This window comes from Oenanthe melanoleuca, chromosome 14, assembly GCF_029582105.1.
Source record: "Oenanthe melanoleuca isolate GR-GAL-2019-014 chromosome 14, OMel1.0, whole genome shotgun sequence".
NCBI classification, from domain to species: Eukaryota; Metazoa; Chordata; class Aves; order Passeriformes; family Muscicapidae; genus Oenanthe; species Oenanthe melanoleuca.
Window position 1 is genome coordinate 18 of NC_079348.1, and position 18,385 is coordinate 18,402.

Consider the following 18,385-nt stretch of genomic DNA (forward strand, 5'->3'; position numbering starts at 1 on the left):
AACGGCAGCTCAGAGGAGGAGCTGTCCCTGTGGGACGTGCAGATCCTGCCCAGTGTCCCCAGTGTCCCCAATCCCCCCAGTGTCCCCAATGTCCCAATCCCCCCAGTGTCCCCAATGTCCCCAGTGTCCCCTCAATGTCCCCAATGTCCCCAATGTCCCCAGTGCTGAACGGCAGCTCGCAGGAGGAGCTCTCCCTGTGGGACGTGCAGATCCTGCCAGTGTCCCCAATGTCCCCAATGTCCCCAATCCTCCCAATGTCCCCCCAGTGTCCCCAATGTCCCCAATGTCCCTCAATGTCCCCAATGTCCCCAGTGTCCCCAGTGCTGAACGGCAGCTCGCAGGAGGAGCTCTCCCTGTGGGACGTGCAGATCCTGCCCAGTGTCCCCAATGTCCCCAATGTCCCCAATCCTTCCAATGTCCCCCCAGTGTCCCCAATGTCCCCAATGTCCCCAGTGCTGAACGGCAGCTCGCAGGAGGAGCTCTCCCTGTGGGACGTGCAGATCCTGCCCAGTGTCCCCAATGTCCCCAATCCCCCAAATCCCCCCAGTGTCCCCAATGTCCCCACTGATGTCCCCAATGTCCCCAATCCCCCCAGTGTCCCCAATGTCCCCTCAATGTCCCCGTGTCCCCAGTGCTGAACGGCAGCTCGCAGGAGGAGCTCTCCCTGTGGGACGTGCAGATCCTGCCCAGTGTCCCCAATGTCCCCACTGATGTCCCCAATGTCCCCAATCCCCCCAATGTCCCCACTGATGTCCCCTCAATGTCCCCGTGTCCCCAGTGCTGAACGGCAGCTCGCAGGAGGAGCTCTCCCTGTGGGACGTGCAGATCCTGCCCAATTTCAACGCCAGTTACCTGCCCGTGATGCCCGACGGCTCCGTGCTGCTGGTGGACGATGTCTGGTGAGGCTGGGGACACTGGGGACACTGGGGACATCACTGGGGACATCACTGGGGACATCACTGGGGACACTGGGGACATCACTGGGGTGACTGGGGACATCACTGGGGACGTCACTGGGGACACTGGGGGGACTGGGGACATCACTGGGGTGACTGGGGACACTGGGGACATCACTGGGGTGACTGGGGACACTGGGGACACTGGGGACATCACTGGTGACACTGGGGTGACTGGGGACATTGGGGACGTCACTGGGGGCATGGGGACACTGGAGACATCACTGGGGGCACTGGGGACATCTCTGGGGACTCTGAGGGACATCACTAGGGACATTGGGGACACTGGGGACATCACTGGGGACATCACTGGGGACACTGGGGACATCACTGGGGACACTGGGGACATCACTGGGGACATCACTGGGGACACTGGGGACGTCACTGGGGACATCACTGGGGACATCACTGGGGACATCACTGGGGTGACTGGGGACACTGGGGACATCACTGGGGACACTGGGGACACTGGTGACATCACTGGGGTGACTGGGGACACTGGGGACATCACTGGGGACATCACTGGTGAGACTGGGGACACTGGGGACATCACTGGGGACATCACTGGGGTGACTGGGAACACTGGGGACATCACTGGGGTCACTGGGGACATCTCTGGGGACTCTGAGGGACATCACTAGGGACATTGGGGACACTGGGGACATCACTGGGGACATCACTGGGGTGACTGGGGACACTGGGGACACTGGGGACACTGGAGACATCACTGGGGACATCACTGGGGTGACTGGGGACACTGGGGACATTGGGGACGTCACTGGGGACATGGGGACACTGGAGACATCACTGGGGGCACTGGGGACATCTCTGGGGACATCACTGGGGATTGGGGACAATGTGGAGACTTTGGGAATGAGACCCATCCCCTGACTGTCCCCATGTCCCCTGAATGTCCCCAAGTCCCTGATTGCCCCATGTCCCTGACTGTCCCCATGTCCCCTGACTGTCCCCTGTCCCTGACTGTCCCCTGTCCCTGACTGTCCCCATGTCCCCATGTCCCTGTCCCTGCAGCCACCACTCTGGGGAGGTCCCCGTGGGCGCGTTCTGCCGTGTCCCCATGTCCCCTGACTGTCCCCTGTCCCTGACTGTCCCCTGACTGTCCCCATGTCCCTGACTGTCCCCTGTCCCTGCCTGTCCCCTGTCCCTGACTGTCCCCATGTCCCTGACTGTCCCCTGACTGTCCCCTGTCCCTGACTGTCCCCATGTCCCCTGACTGTCCCCTGTCCCTGCAGCCACCACTCTGGGGAGGTCCCCGTGGGCGCGTTCTGCCGTGTCCCCATGTCCCTGAGTGTCCCCATGTCCCTGAGTGTCCCCTGTCCCTGACTGTCCCCATGTCCCCCCGAATGTCCCTGACTGTCCCCATGTCCCTGTCCCTGCAGCCACCACTCTGGGGAGGTCCCCGTGGGCGCGTTCTGCCGTGTCCCCATGTCCCTGACTGTCCCCATGTCCCTGACTGTCCCCTGACTGTCCCCTGAATGTCCCTGACTGTCCCCTGTCCCTGACTGTCCCCATGTCCCCTGAATGACGGTCCCCATGTCCCTGACTGTCCCCATGTCCCTGTCCCTGCAGCCACCACTCTGGGGAGGTCCCCGTGGGCGCGTTCTGCCGTGTCCCCGGCTGCCACTGGCGGTGGCCGTGTCCCCTCAGCGCCCTGGAGGAGCAGAACTTCCTGTTCCAGCTGCAGGCGCCCGAGCGGCCCCCGCGCGACGGCAGAGAGGTGGCACGGGGACACGGGGGGGTTGGGGACACTGGGGACACTGGGGACACTGGATAATGGGGACACGGGGACATTGGGGACACTGGGGATAATGGGGACACTGGGGACATTGGGGATAATGGGGACACCCTGGGGATAATGGGGGACACTTGGGGACATTGGGGACACTGGGGACACTGGGGATAATGGGGATAATGGGGACATGGGGACATTGGGATACTGGGGACACTGGGACTTGGGGGGTGGGACACTGGGGACATGGGGACATTGGGAACATGGGGATCATGGGGATACAGGGGACACTGGGGATACAGGGGACACTGGAGATACAGGGACATGGGGACATTGGGGACACTGGGGGGATTGGGGATAATGGGGACAGTGGGGACAGCTGGGGGCATTGGGGACATTGAGGACATGGGAACACTGGGGACCTTGGGGACACTGAGAACACTGGGGATACTGGGGATAATGGGGACACCGGAGACACTGAGGACATGGGGACATTGAGGACATGGGGACACTGGGGACATTTGGGACAGTGGGGACACTGGAGACACTGGGGACAGTGGGGATAATGGGGACACTGGGGACAGTGGGGACAACAATCAGGAGCCACCAAGGGGACTCGTCCCACCTTGCTGGCACTAAAAGTGTCCCCAAGTTGGGATTGGGGGACAATCCCTGGGAGCCCTTGGGGACACTTTGGGGACAACACTCAAGGGCCACCAACCCCCCCTTGAGCTCGGTGACAACCCCCGATGTCCCCGCGGCTGTTGGGGACACCGCGGTGGCACCGGGGGTGACAGAGGTGTCCCCAAGCAGGGCCTGGAGGTGCCGCTGGTGGCCGTGGTGCGCTGGTCAACACCCAAACTGCCCTTCACCAACAGCATCGTCACCCACTACCGGTCAGTGTCACCTCAGTGTCACCTCAGTGTCACCTCAGTGTCACCTCAGTGCCACCTCAGCGTCCCCAAGGCTCCCAGATCTTCCCGTGGTGCCACCACCTCGTTGTCACCTCATTGTCACCATGTCACGGGTCTGTGGGGCTCCTCTGGGTGTCCCTGTGATGTCACCTGTGTCACCTCAGTGTCACCTCAGTGTCACCTCAATGCCACCTCAGCGTCCCCAAGGCTCCCAGATCTTCCTGTGGTGCCACCACCTCGTTGTCACCTCATTGTCCTGGCATTGTCCCCAAGTTCCTCCGTTCTCAGAGCCTCTGGGGCTCCTCTGGCTTGTCCCCACGATGCCACCTCACTGTCCCCATGATGTCCCCATGATGTCCCCAAGCTCTTGAGACCCTCCTGGTTGCCCAGGGCCACCTCTGAATGTGCCACCACCTCCTGTCCCAGTGCCACCCCATCCCTAGAACTCTCTGTGGCTCCTTCAGGCGTGTCCCCACGCTGCCACCACCATGTCCCCTCTGTCCCCACTGTCCCCTTTGTCCCCAGTGTCCCCTCTTTCCCCACTGTCCCCATGTCCCCACTGTCCCCATGTCCCCAGTGTCCCCAGTGTCCCCAGTGTCCCCATGTCCCCATGTCCCCAGTGTCCCCTCTGTCCCCAGTGTCCCCATGTCCCCTATGTCCCCAGTGTCCCCTCTGTCCCCAGTGTCCCCATGTCCCCAGTGTCCCCTCTGTCCCCATGTCCCCTCTGTCCCCAGTGTCCCCAGTGTCCCCTCTGTCCCCAGTGTCCCCAGTGTCCCCTCTGTCCCCAGTGTCCCCATGTCCCCAGTGTCCCTCTGTCCCCTCTGTCCCCAGTGTCCCCAGTGTCCCCATGTCCCCAGTGTCCCTCTGTCCCCTCTGTCCCCAGTGTTTTCTGTCCCCCCAGTGTCCCCAGTGTCCCCATGTCCCCAGTGTCCCCTCTGTCCCCACACTGTCCCCAGTGTCCCTCTGTCCCCAGTGTCCCCTCTGTCCCCAGTGTCCCCATGTCCCCAGTGTCCCCTCTGTCCCCAGTGTCCCCTATGTCCCTCACTGTCCCCATGTCCCCGGTGTCCCCTCTGTCCCCTCTGTCCCCAGTGTCCCCTCTGTCCCCTCTAACCTGTGTCCCCTCTGTCCCCTCTGTCCCCACTGTCCCCCCCCATGTCCCCACTGTCCCCAGGGATGTCCCCACTGTCCCCATGTCCCCATGTCCCCAGTGTCCCCTCTGTCCCCATGTCCCCAGTGTCCCCTCTGTCCCCATGTCCCCAGTGTCCCCTCTGTCCCCATGTCCCCGGTGTCCCCTCTGTCCCCTCTGTCCCCAGTGTCCCCTCTGTCCCCTCTGTCCCCTCTGTCCCCACTGTCCCCATGTCCCCAGTGTCCCCACTGTCCCCATGTCCCCATGTCCCCAGTGTCCCCTCTGTCCCCATGTCCCCAGTGTCCCTCTGTCCCCAGTGTCCCCAGTGTCCCCTCTGTCCCCTCTGTCCCCAGTGTCCCCTCTGTCCCCATGTCCCCAGTGTCCCCTCTGTCCCCAATGTCCCCGGTGTCCCCTCTGTCCCCAGTGTCCCTCTGTCCCCATGTCCCCAGTGTCCCTCTGTCCCCAGGCTGCCCAGCATCCGGCTGGAGCGGCCGCGCTTTGTCATGACGGCCACCTGCGAGTCGCCGGTGGTGGCCCTGCAGCGCTTCACCGTCACCTACACCCTGCTCAACGAGCTGCAGGACTTCCTGGCCGTCAGACTGGTGTGGACACCCGAGGCCACTGCTGGTGGGGACACTGGGGGGGTTGGGGACACTGAGGGACATTGGGGGAATTGGGGACACTGCAGGGGTTGGGGCATTGGGGGGTTTGGGGACATTGGGGGGATTGGCGGGTTTGGGGACACTGGGGACACTGGGGACACTGAGGGACATTGGGGGGATTGGGGACATTGGGGACACTGGGGGGCATGGGGGGGATTGGGGGGTTTGGGGGCACTGGGGACAATGAGGGGGTTGGGGACATTGGGGGGAATGGGGACATTGGGGACACTGAGGGACATTGGGGACATTGGGGACACTGGGAACACTGAGGGACATTGGGGGTTTGGGGGTATTGAGGGGTTTGGGGACACTGAGGGACACTGAGGGACATTGGGGGTTTGGGGGTATTGAGGGGTTTGGGGACACTGAGGGACATTGGGGGGATTGGGGACATTGGGGACACTGGGGACTCTGAGGGGCATTGGGAGGATTGAGGGGATTGGGGACATTGGGGACATTCGGTGGATTGGGGACAGTGGGGATATTGTGGGGATTGGGGATATTCAGGGGATTTGGGAGATTTGGGGACATTGGGAACATTGGGGACATTGGGAGGTTTGGGGACATTGGGGACACTGAGGGGGTTGGGGGGTTTGGGGACATTGGGGGAATTGAGGGGATTTGGGACATTGGGGAGACTGGGGACATTTGGGACATTGGAGGGATTGAGGGACACTGGGGACATTGGGGACATTGGGGGAATTGGGGACATTGTGGGGATTGGGGACATTGTGGGGATTGGGGATATTGGGGATATTCAGGGGATTTGGAAGATTTGGGGACATTGGGGACACTTGGGGACAGTGGAGGGATTGGGACATTGGGGACACTGGGGGACATCTGGGGGATTGGGGACATCAGGGACATTGGGGAGATTTGGGGACATTGGGTGGATTGGGGACATTGAGAACATTTGGGGACATTGGGGACAGGGATGGGAAGGGGACATGGGGACAAAGAGGGGACCCCAATCTCCAAAACTTCCCCCAAAACCCCCCCCAAAAAAAATCCCGGAAAACCCCCCAAAACACCCTTAAAATTCTCAAAAAAAAAAAATCCCAAAAAATCCCCAAAAATCCCCAAAAAACCTCAAAAAATCCCCAAAAAATCCCAAAAATTCCCAAAAAATCCCAAAAAAATCCCCCAAAAAAATCCCAAAAAATCCCCTGAACTTCCCAAAATCCCCAAATTTCCCCAAATCCGCAGGGAAGGCTCGGGGGGCTCTGGACTCCGTGGTTTGTCACACCCCCCTGACCAACCTGGGCTACTCGCGCAAGGGCAGCGCCCGAACCTTCCGGGTGGCGTTCCAGGCGCTCAGGGCCGGGCTCTTCGAGGTCAGTGCCACCCCTGTGTCACCTGTTTCACCTGTGTCACCCTCAGTGTCACCTGTGTCACCCTCAGTGTCACCAGTGCCATCATTACCCCAGTTATCCCCATTGTTATCCCATTCCCAGTATCCCCAGTATCCCCTTCCAGGCACTCAGGGCCGGGCTCTTCGAGGTCAGTGTCACCCCTGTGTCACCTGTGTCACCCTCAGTGTCACCTGTGTCACCCCTGTGTCACCTGTGTCACCCTCAGTGTCACCACTGTCACCCCAGTGTCACCCCATCTCTGTTATCCCCATCGTTATCCCATTCCCAGTATCCCCAGTATCCCCTTCCAGGCGCTCAGGGCCGGGCTCTTCGAGGTCAGTGTCACCCCTGTGTCACCCTCAGTGTCACCTGTGTCACCCCCAGTGCCACCCCTGTCCCCGTTATCCCATTCCCAGTATCCCCAGTATCCCCAGTATCCCCTTCCAGGCGCTCAGGGCCGGGCTCTTCGAGGTCAGTGCCACCCCTGTGTCACCTGTGTCACCCCCAGTGTCACCACTGTCACCCCAGTGCCACCCCATCTCTGTTATCCCCATCGTTATCCCATTCCCAGTATCCCCAGTATCCCCAGTATCCCCTTCCAGGTGCTCAGGGCCGGCTCTTCGAGGTCAGTGCCACCCCTGTGTCACCCCCAGTGTCACCTGTGTCACCCCAGTGTCACCTGTGTCACCCCCAGTGCCACCCCTGTCCCCGTTATCCCATTCCCAGTATCCCCAGTATCCCCTTCCAGGCGCTCAGGGCCGGGCTCTTCGAGGTCAGTGCCACCCCTGTGTCACCGCTGTGTCACCCTCAGTGTCACCTGTGTCACCCCCAGTGTCACCACTGTCACCCCAGTGCCACCCCATCTCTGTTATCCCCATCGTTATCCCATTCCCAGTATCCCCAGTATCCCCAGTATCCCCTTCCAGGCGCTCAGGGCCGGGCTCTTCGAGGTCAGTGCCACCCCTGTGTCACCCCCAGTGTCACCTGTGTCACCCTCAGTGTCGCCTGTGTCACCCCTGTGTCACCTGTGTCACCCCCAGTGCCACCCCTGTCCCCGTTATCCCATTCCCAGTATCCCCAGTATCCCCAGTATCCCCTTCCAGGCGCTCAGGGCCGGGCTCTTCGAGGTCAGTGTCACCCCTGTGTCACCCCTGTGTCACCTCTGTCACCCCCAGTGTCACCTGTGTCACCCCCAGTGCCTCCCCTGTCCCCGTTATCCCATTCCCAGTATCCCCAGTATCCCCAGTATCCCCAGTATCCCGTTCCAGGCGCTCAGGGCCGGGCTCTTCGAGGTCAGTGCCACCCCTGTGTCACCTGTGTCACCCCTGTGTCACCTGTGTCACCCCAGTGTCACCTGTGTCACCCCCAGTGCCACCCCTGTCCCCGTTATCTCATTCCCAGTATCCCCAGTATCCCCAGTATCCCCTTCCAGGCGCTCAGGGCCGGGCTCTTCGAGGTCAGTGTCACCCCTGTGTCACCCCTGTGTCACCCCTGTGTCACCCTCAGTGTCACCTGTGTCACCCCAGTGCCACCCCTGTCCCCATTATCCCATTCCCAGTATCCCCAGTATCCCCAGTATCCCGTTCCAGGCGCTCAGGGCCGGGCTCTTCGAGGTCAGTGTCACCCCTGTGTCACCCTCAGTGTCACCTGTGTCACCCCAGTGCCACCCCATCCCCGTTATCCCATTCCCAGTATCCCCAGTATCCCCAGTATCCCCTTCCAGGCGCTCAGGGCCGGGCTCTTCGAGGTCAGTGTCACCCCTGTGTCACCTGTGTCACCTGTGTCACCTGTGTCACCTGTGTCACCCCAGTGCCACCCCTGTCCCCGTTATCCCATTCCCAGTATCCCCAGTATCCCTGTTCCAGTCCATTCCCGGTGCTCCCAGTGCCACCAGTGCCCACCCAGTACTCCCAGTCCCTCCCAGTTCCCCCCCAATCCATCCCAGTAACCCCCAGTGCATCCCAGTCCTTCCCAGTGCCCCAATGCTCCCCCAGAACTCCCTCCCAGTTCCCTCCCAGTCCCTCCCAGCCCCTCCCAGTCCCTCCCAGTCCCTCCCAGTTCCCTCCCAGTAACCGCCAGTGCCCCCAGCTGTCCCAGCACATGAAGCTGAAGCTGCAGTTCACGGCCAGTGTGAGCAGTGCCCCCCCCGAGGCGCGCCCCGTGTCCCGCAAGAGCAGCCCCAGTTCCCTCCCAGTCCCTCCCAGTCCATCCCAGTAACCCCCAGTGCATCCCAGTCCATCCCAGTAACCCCCAGTCCATCCCAGTGCCCCAATACTCCCCCAAAACTTCCATCCCAGTTCCCTCCCAGCCCCTCCCAGTGCCCCAATGCTCCCCCAGAACTCCCTCCCAGTCCCTCCCAGTGCCCTCCCAGTCCCTCCCAGTTCCCTTCCAGCCCCTCCCAGTCGCTCCCAGTAACCGCCAGTGCCCCCAGCTGTCCCAGCACATGAAGCTGAAGCTGCAGTTCACGGCCAGTGTGAGCAGTGCCCCCCCCGAGGCGCGCCCCGTGTCCCGCAAGAGCAGCCCCAGCTCCCTCCCAGTCCATCCCAGTAACCCCCAGTGCATCCCAGTGCCCCAATACTCCTCCAAAACTCCCTCCCAGTCCCTCTCAGTAACTCCCAGTTCCCTCCCAGCCCCTCCCAGTCCCTCCCAGTGCCCCAATGCTCCCCCAGAACTTCCTCCCAGTCCCTCCCAGTCCCTCTCAGTGCCCTCCCAGTGCCCTCCCAGTCCCTCCCAGTCCCTCCCAGCCCCTCCCAGCTCCCTCCCAGCCCCTCCCAGTGCCCTCCCAGTCCCTCCCAGTCGCTCCCAGTCGCTCCCAGTAACCGCCAGTGCCCCCAGCTGTCCCAGCACATGAAGCTGAAGCTGCAGTTCACGGCCAGTGTGAGCAGTGCCCCCCCCGAGGCGCGCCCCGTGTCCCGCAAGAGCAGCCCCAGCTCTCCGGCCGTGCGGGAACTGGTGGCCGGGCTGGGCCGCTCCCAGTCCTTCTCCCACCAGCAGCCGGCCAGGAGCCACCTCATGAGGTACTGGGAGCACTGGGAGGGAACTGGGGAGGACTGGGGGGGACTGGGAAGGAGTTTTGGGGGGAATTTGGGGCACTGGGAGGCACTGGAATTACTGGGATGGAGTTTTGGAGGGACTGGGAGGGAACTGGGAGGGACTGGGAGGGAACTGGGGGAGAGTTTTGGGGACGATTTGGGGCACTGGGAGGCACTGGAATTACTGGGATGGGGTCTTGGAGGGACAGGGAATTACCAGGAGGGCACTGGGAGGGAACTGGGAGGGACTGGGGGGGAACTGGGAGGGTACTGGGAGGGAACTGGGAGGGACTAGGAGAAACTGGGAGGGAACTGGGAGGGACTAGGGGGGAACTGGGAGGAAACTAGGAAGGAGTTTTGGGGGGAATTTGGGGCACTGGGAGGCACTGGAATTACTGGGATGGGATTTTGGAGGGACTGGGAGGGAACTGGGGGAGTTTTGGGGATGATTTGGGGCACTGGGAGGCACTGGAATTACTGGGATGGGGTCTTGGAGGGACTGGGAATTACCAGGAGGGCACTGGGAGGGAACTGGGAGGGACTGGGGGGGAACTGGGAGGGAACTGGGAGGAACTGGGAGGGAGTTCTGGGGAGGATTTGGGGCACTGGGAGGTACTGGGGGGACTAGGGGGGACTGGGAGGGACTGGGAGGGAACTGGGAGGGACTGGGAGGGAACTGGGGGAGAGTTTTGGGGACGATTTGGGGCACTGGGGGGGAACTGGGAGGGAACTGGGAGGAACTGGGAGGGAGTTCTGGGGAGGATTTGGGGCACTGGGAGGTACTGGGGGGACTAGGGGGGACTGGGAGGGAACTGGGAGGGAACTGGGAGGGAACTGGGAGGGAACTGGGAGTGAGTTTTGGGGGGAATTTGGGAACTGGGAAGCACTGGGGGGCACTGGGGGGGACTGGGAGGGACTGGGGGGCACTGGGGGGGTACTGGGAGGGACTGGGATGTGACAAAGGGACACTGGGGATAACACAGGGGGTTGCCAGCAGTGCCTTGGGTGACACAGGGGACACTGAGGTGACACAGGTGACACAGGGAGGTGACACAGGGAGGTGACACAGGTGACACTGAGGTGACACTGCTGTCCCTGTCCCAGGTCGGGCAGTGCCATGGAGCGCTGTGCCATCACCCTGGGGTGACTGTAGGTGACACACAAGTGACACAGGGATGCTGTAGGTGACACAGGTGACATTGAGGTGACACCTAGGTGACACTGAGGTGACACTGAGGTGACACAGGGAGGTGACACTGCTGTCCCTGTCCCAGGTCGGGCAGTGCCATGGAGCGCCGCGCCATCACCCTGGGGTGACTGTGGGTGACTGTGGGTGACACAGGGACGCTGTAGGTGACACAGGGACGCTGTAGGTGACTCAGGGACGCTGTAGGTGACACAGGAAGGTGACACTGCTGTCCTTGTCCCCAGGTCCGGCAGCGCCATGGAGCGCCGCGCCATCACCCTGGGGTGACTGTGGGTGACTGTGGGTGACACAGGGATGCTGTAGGTGACACAGGTGACATTCAGGTGACACAGGGAGGTGACACAGGGAGGTGACACTGCTGTCCCTGTCCTTGTCCCCAGGTCGGGCAGTGCCATGGAGCGCCGCGCCATCACCCTGGGGTGACTGTGGGTGACTGTGGGTGACACAGGGACGCTGTAGGTGATACAGGGACGCTGTAGGTGATACAGGGATGCTGTAGGTGACACAGGTGACACAGGGAGGTGACACTGAGGTGACACAGGGAGGTGACACTGCTGTCCCTGTCCCAGATCCGGCAGTGCCATGGAGCGCCGCGCCATCACCCTGGGGTGACTGTGGGTGACTGTGGGTGACACAGGGACGCTGTGGGTGACACAGGGACGCTGTAGGTGACACAGGTGACACTGAGGTGACACAGGGAGGTGACACTGCTGTCCCTGTCCCCAGATCCGGCAGTGCCATGGAGCGCCGCGCCATCACGCCCCCCGTGGGGTCCCCCGTGGGGCGCCCCCTGTACCTGCCCGCGGGGGACAGGGCAGTGCTGGCGCTGGACAAGATCGCCAAGAGAGAGTGCAAGGTGCTGGTGGTGCCACCCGTGCAGTGACACTGGGACACCTTGGGGACACCATGGGGACATGGGGACAGCTGGGGACACCTTGGGGACACCTTGGGGACATGGGGACACCATGGAGAGAGTGCAAGGTGCTGGTGGTGCCACCCGTGCAGTGACACTGGGGACACCATGGGGACATTGGGGACACCTTGGGGACACTGGGGACACCTTGGGGACAATGGGGACACCATGGAGAGAGTGCAAGGTGCTGGTGGTGCCACCCGTGCAGTGACACTGGGGACACCTTGGGGACATGGGGACATTGGGGACATTGGGGACACCATGGGGACACCATGGAGAGAGTGCAAGGTGCTGGTGGTGCCACCCGTGCAGTGACACTGGGGACATGGGGACAGTTGGGGACAGCTGGGGACAGCCCTTGGGGACACCTTGGGGACATGGGGACACCATGGAGAGAGTGCAAGGTGCTGGTGGTGCCACCCGTGCAGTGACACTGGGGACACCATGGGGACATGGGGACAGCTTGGGGACATGGGGACAGCTGGGGACACTGGGGACACCATGGGGACGCTGGGGACAGCTTGGGGACACCATGGGGACAGCCAGGGGACAGCTTGGGGACACCATGGGGACACTGGGGATATTTGGGACACCATGGGGACGCTGGGGACAGCTGGGGGACAATCAGGACAGCCAGGGGACAGCTTGGGGACTGCTTGGGGACAATCAGGACAGCCAGGGGACAGCACTGGGGTGGCACAGACTGTGCTGGGACAGCTTGGGGACACTGTGGGGACAGTGGGGATGGTGCTGGGGCACTGGGGACAGTTTGGGGACATTGCCAGGGTGGCAGGGACACCGCTGGGATGGCACTGGGACAGTTTGGGGACAGTGGGGACAGGGCCACCCCCAGTGTCCCCAGAGCCACTTCCAGGATGTTGGGGACATTGGGGACAGGGACCAAGGGGACAAAGCCACCCTCAGTGCCACCTTCAGCACCTTGGGGACAATGGGGACAGTGCCACCCCCGGTGTCCCCAGTGGGACAGGGACCAAGGGGACACCCCCAGAGCCTTGGGGACAATGGGGACAATGGGGACAGTGCCACCACCAAAGTGTCCCCAAAGCCAGGTGACAATGGGGGGGTCGCTGCCACTGCCACGTGCCATGGAGGGGACCTTGGGGACACCCTGGGGACACTTTGGGGACACAGCCTGGAGCTGTGCCCATGTTTGGGGTCGGGATTTTGGGGACATTTGGGGACATTGGGGGGGTGTCCCCGAGCCAAAGCGGGGGAGGGGAGGGGTTGGGGACATTGGGGACAAGGGTGGCACCTCTGTCCCTGTTATTTATTGCCAATAAAGAGACCTGGATGTCACCTGGTGTCACCTGATGTCCCCAAGGAAGCCACAAAGCACCGAAGCCACCCCTGGACGTCGTTTATTGTCCCCACGGGGGGGACCTGGGGACACTGCGGGGACAGGAACGGGCGGTGCCACCTCCTCTGGGGACACTTGGGGACACTTGGGGACATTCCTCACACGGCCACCGGCTCCTGGACGTGGTGGTGGCGCTTGACCACGAAGAGTTTCTGTCCCGAGACGGTGACGAGGAGGGAGTGCTCGCCGAACACCACTGGGGACAAGGGGACAGTGCCACCCCCGGTGTCACCAGTGCCACCCTCGGTGTCACCAGGGCCCCCAATGCCACCCTCATTGTCCCCAATGCCACCCTCATTGTCCCCAGTGCCACCCTTGGTGTCACCAGTGCTACCCTCATTGTCCCCAGAGCCACCCAGTGCCACCCTCAGTGTCCCCAGTGTCACCAATGCCACCCCCAGTGTCCCCAGTGCCACCCTCAGTGTCCGACCAGTGTCACCCCCAGTGTCCCCAGAGCCACCCAGTGCCACCCTCAGTGTCCCCAGAGCCACCCTCATTGTCCCAGTGCCACCCCCGGTGTCACCAGGGCCACCCTCGGTGTCACCAGAGCCCCCGGTGCCACCCTCATTGTCCCCTGTGCCACCCTCGGTGTCCCCAGTGTCACCCTCATTGTCCCAGTGCCACCCTCAGTGTCCCAGTGCCACCCTCGGTGTCCCCAGTGTCACCCTCAGTGTCCCAGTGCCACCCTCAGTGTCCCAGTGCCACCCTCGGTGTCCCCAAGTGCCACCCCCAGTGTCCCCAGAGCCACCCTCGGTGTCCCCAGAGCCACCTTCATTGTCCCCAGTGCCACCCTCATTGTCCCCAGTGTCACCCTCATTGTCCCCAGTGCCACCCTCGGTGTCCCCAGAGCCATCAAGGACAGGGACAATGGGGACAGGGCCACCCCCAGAACCCTGGGGACAGTTCTGGGTGGCCTTGGGGACACCCTGGGGACAATTCTGGTGCCATTCAGAGCCTCAGAACCCCCTGAAATCCCCCCTGGGGACCCTTTAGTGCCACTTTGTGACCCTTTGGTGCCACCTGCTGACCTGGTGACACTTGGTGACACTTTGGTGACACCCTGGGGACACTTGGGGACAGTTTTGGTGCCATTCAGAGGCTCAGAACCCCCTGAAATTCCCCCGGGGACCCTTTCGGTGCCACTTTAGTGCCACCTGCTGACCTGGGGACACTTTGGGGACCCTGAGAACACCCTGGGGACACTTGGGGACATTTTGGGGACACCCTGGGGACAATTTTGGGGACACTGAAGAGCTCAGAATCCCCTAAAATCCCCCCTGGGGACCCTTTTAATGCCACTTGGTGACCCTTTAGTGCCACTTTGGTGCCACCTGCTGCCTCTGGGGACACTCTGGGGACACCCTGAGGACACCTTGGGGACATTTGTGAACACTCTGGGGACACTGAAGAGCTCAGAACCCCCTAAAATCCCCCCCGGGGACCATTTTGGTGCCACTTTGTGACCCTTTAGTGCCACTTTGGTGCCACCTGCCACCCTTGGGGAGACTTTGGGGACCCTGAGAACACCCTGGGGACACCCTGGGGACACTTTGGGGACACTTGGGGACAATTTTAGGGACACTGAAGAGCTCAGAACCCCCTAAAATCCCCCCTGGGGACCCTTTTAATGCCACTTTAGTGCCACTTTGGTGCCACCTGCTGCCTCTGGGGACACTCTGGGGACACCCTGGGACACTTGGGGACAGTTTTGGTGCCATTCAGAGGCTCAGAACCCCCTGAAATCCCCCCCGGGGACCCTTTAGTGCCACTTTGGTGCCACCTGCTGACCTGGGGACACTTTGGTGACCCTGAGAACACCCTGGGGACACTTTGGGAACATCTGGGGACACTTTGGGGACAATTTTAGGGACACTGGAGAGTTCAGAACCCCCTAAAATCTCCCCCGGGGACCCTTTTAATGCCACTTTAGTGCCACTTTGGTGCCACCTGCTGCCTCTGGTGACACCTGGTGACACTTTGGTGACACCCTGGGGACAATTTTGGTGCCATTCAGAGGCTCAGAACCCCCTAAAATCCCCCCCGGGGACCCTTTTAATGCCACTTTAGTGCCACTTTGGTGCCACCTGCTGACCTGGGGACACTTTGGGGACCCTGAGAACACCCTGAGGACACCCTGGGGACACTTGGGGACAGTTTTGGTGCCATTCAGAGGCTCAGAACCCCCTAAAATCCCCCCCGGGGACCATTTCGGTGCCACTTTGGTGCCACCTGCTGACCTGGTGACACTTTGGTGACACCCTGGGGACACTTGGTGACACTTCGGTGACACTTGGTGACACCCTGGGGACATTTTGGGGACACCCTAGGGACATTTGTGAACACTCTGGGGACACTGAAGAGCTCAGAACCCCCTAAAATCCCCCCCGGGGACCCTTTAGTGCCACTTTGGTGCCACCTGCCACCCTTGGGGACACTCTGGGGACTCTGAGAACACCCTGGGGACACTTGGGGACATTTTGGGGACACTTGGGGACAATTTTGGGGACACTGAAGAGCTCAAAACCCCCTAAAATCCCCCCCGGGGACCATTTTGGTGCCACTTGGTGACCCTTTAGTGCCACTTTGGTGCCACCTGTTGACCTGGTGACACTTTGGTGACACTTGGTGACACCCTGGTGACACTTGGGGACAGTTTTGATGCCATTCAGAGGCTCAGAACCCCCTGAAATCCCCCCCGGGGACCCTTTTAATGCCACTTTAGTGCCACTTTGGTGCCACCTGCTGCCTCTGGGGACACTTGGTGACACTTTGGTGACACGTTGGTGACACTTTGGTGACACTTGGGGACAATTTTGGTGCCATTCAGAGGCTCAGAACCCCCTGAAATCCCCCCTGGGGACCCTTTAGTGCCACTTTGGTGCCACCTGCTGCCTCTGGGGACACTTTGGTGACACTTGGTGACACTTGGTGACACTCTGGTGACACTTGGCGACAATTTTGGTGCCATTCAGAGGCTCAGAACCCCCAAAAATCCCCCCCGGGGACCATTTCGGTGCCACTTTGGTGCCACCTGCTGCCTCTGGTGACACCCTGGGGACTCTGAGGACACTTGGGGACACTTGGTGAAACTTTGGGGACAATTTTGGGGACACTGAAGAGCTCAGAACCCCCTAAAATCCCCCCTGGGGACCCTTTTAATGCCACTTTAGTGCCACTTTGGTGCCACCTGCTGCCTCTGGTGACACTTGGTGACACTTGGTGACACTCTGGTGACACCTGGTGACACTTGGTGCCACTTGGTGACACTCTGGTGACACTTTGGTGCCACCCGGCGCCGCGGCGGGCGGGCCTCACCCGAGAGGCGGCGGAAGGGCGGCTCGTGGCCGCGGGGCAGGCGCAGCCCCAGGGCCGTGGCCACCAGCCCCTGCAGCACCGTGGCCGTGTGCTCGTCGTTCTCCAGGTCCCCCGAGGACTGGGGAGCGAAATTTCGGGGTTCAGGACAAAAAAAATAAAAAAAAAATTTGGGGGGGGTCTCAGGGAGAATTGGGAGTCCAAGGGGAAATTTAAAAAAAAAAAAAATTTGGGTTAATGAGGTTGGAGAGGTGGGAAATGAGGGGAGGGTTCACAAAAATCAACTGGGACACCCCAAAAAAACAACCTGAGACTCTAAAAATCAACTGGGATCCCCAAAAATCAACTGGGATCCCCAAAAATTAACTGGGAATCCCCAAAATCAACTGGGATCCCTAAAAATCAACTGGGATCCCCAAAAAACAACCTGAGACCCCCAAAAATCACCTGGGATCCCCCAAAGATCAACTGGGACCCCCCCAAGTTTTGGGACCCCTCCCCCAATTTTTAAAGGACCCTCCCCCAAATTTTGGGAATCCTCCCATGACCCCTCCCCCAATTTTTAGGGACACCCCCCCCTCCATTTCCCTTCCCCTCCCCCACATTTTGGGTCCCCCCCCCCCCCCCCCAAATTTTCTGCTCTCCCTTCCCCCAATTTTTAGGGACCCCCTCCCCCAACTTTTGCTCCCCCTCCCCCAATTTTTAGGTACCCCTCCCCCAACTTTTGCTCCCCCTCCCCCAATTTTGGGGACCCCCCCTCCCCCCATTTCCCCTCCCCCCTCACGGCCAGCACGGCGCCGTCGCTGATGACGAGGTACCCGGCCTGAGCCGGGACCCGCTCCAGGCCCTGCGTCAGCGCCGACGTCTGCAACCAGTACGGACCAGTCAAAACCAGTACGGACCAGTACAGACCAGTACAGACCAGTATAAACCAGTACGGACCGGTCAAAACCAGTACGGACCGGTATAAACCAGTAAACATCACAGTGCCCCCCCAGCGCCTCGCCCAAGCACCCCCAGTCCCTCCCAGTCCATCCCAGTTCCCCCCAGTCCATCCCAGTCTCTCCCAGTTCTCACCATAGCGACGCTCCCGCTTCCCTTCCGCTCACGTGACCCAGAGCCCGCCCCGCGCTCTCATTGGTTGAGAACTCCTCTCGTCGCAGCCCCGCCCGCCAATCAGAGCCGGCTGTGGGGTCACGTGTTCAGAGGAGCGGCCAACTCTATGGTTTGGAGGACCGGAAGTGGCGCTCGATCATCCGGCGCGCGTCTCGGTGGTTGCCGCCATTGCACCGGAAGTTCCGCTCAGTCCTCCAGCGTTTGTCTCTATGGTTTCCCCGCAGACGCTCAGTCTCCAGCGTTTCTCTCTATGGTTTCCCCGCAGACGCTCAGTCCTCCACGCTCCGTCTCTATCGTCCCGCAGTCCTCCAGCTCTCCCCCTGCCGGCGCCGCGCGCTCCCGAAATGGCGAAATTTGGGCAAAACGCCCCAAAAGAGCTTTAAAAAATGGGAAATTTCCCCCTCCCCCGGCTCTGAGCGTTCCCACCGTGACCGCAACCGCACGGCTGAGCCCGCCCGTGTGGCCACAAGCTGGGCTGGCCTTGGGCATCCCATGGTAGCCACAACCATACCCACGGTAGCCACAAACATCCCCATGGTAGCCACAATCACCCCCATGGTAGCCATGACCATCCAATGGTAGCCACGACCATCCCCTTGGTAGCCATGACCATCTCCATGGTAGCCACAACCATCCCCACGGCAGCCGTGACCATCCCCATAGCAGC

General features: G+C 61.4%; 2 protein-coding genes and 1 long non-coding RNA gene across 3 annotated transcripts; 1 reads left to right on the plus strand and 2 right to left on the minus strand.

Moving 5' to 3' along the window:
• Positions 1-782: 782 nt before the first annotated feature.
• TRAPPC14 (trafficking protein particle complex subunit 14) lies at positions 783-13,224 on the plus strand. The gene is made up of 7 exons (XM_056503583.1): positions 783-899; positions 2,547-2,694; positions 3,520-3,602; positions 5,213-5,373; positions 6,615-6,742; positions 9,596-9,777; positions 11,726-13,224. Exons 1-7 carry the CDS (start codon positions 862-864, stop codon positions 11,880-11,882), a joined length of 897 nt encoding a protein of 298 aa, XP_056359558.1. The 5' UTR covers positions 783-861; the 3' UTR covers positions 11,883-13,224.
• Positions 13,225-13,275: 51 nt separating this feature from the next.
• On the minus strand, positions 13,276-17,840 carry LAMTOR4 (late endosomal/lysosomal adaptor, MAPK and MTOR activator 4). Its single transcript, XM_056503582.1, has 4 exons — positions 17,680-17,840; positions 17,387-17,467; positions 16,606-16,723; positions 13,276-13,486 (listed from the first exon to the last, which is right to left on the minus strand). Exons 1-4 carry the CDS (start codon positions 17,680-17,682, stop codon positions 13,389-13,391), a joined length of 300 nt encoding a protein of 99 aa, XP_056359557.1. The 5' UTR covers positions 17,683-17,840; the 3' UTR covers positions 13,276-13,388.
• Positions 14,430-15,086, minus strand: LOC130259358 (uncharacterized). Its single transcript, XR_008841621.1, has 3 exons — positions 14,987-15,086; positions 14,663-14,684; positions 14,430-14,492 (listed from the first exon to the last, which is right to left on the minus strand). It is a non-coding gene; the product is annotated as an uncharacterized LOC130259358 (long non-coding RNA).
• Positions 17,841-18,385: the final 545 nt, after the last annotated feature.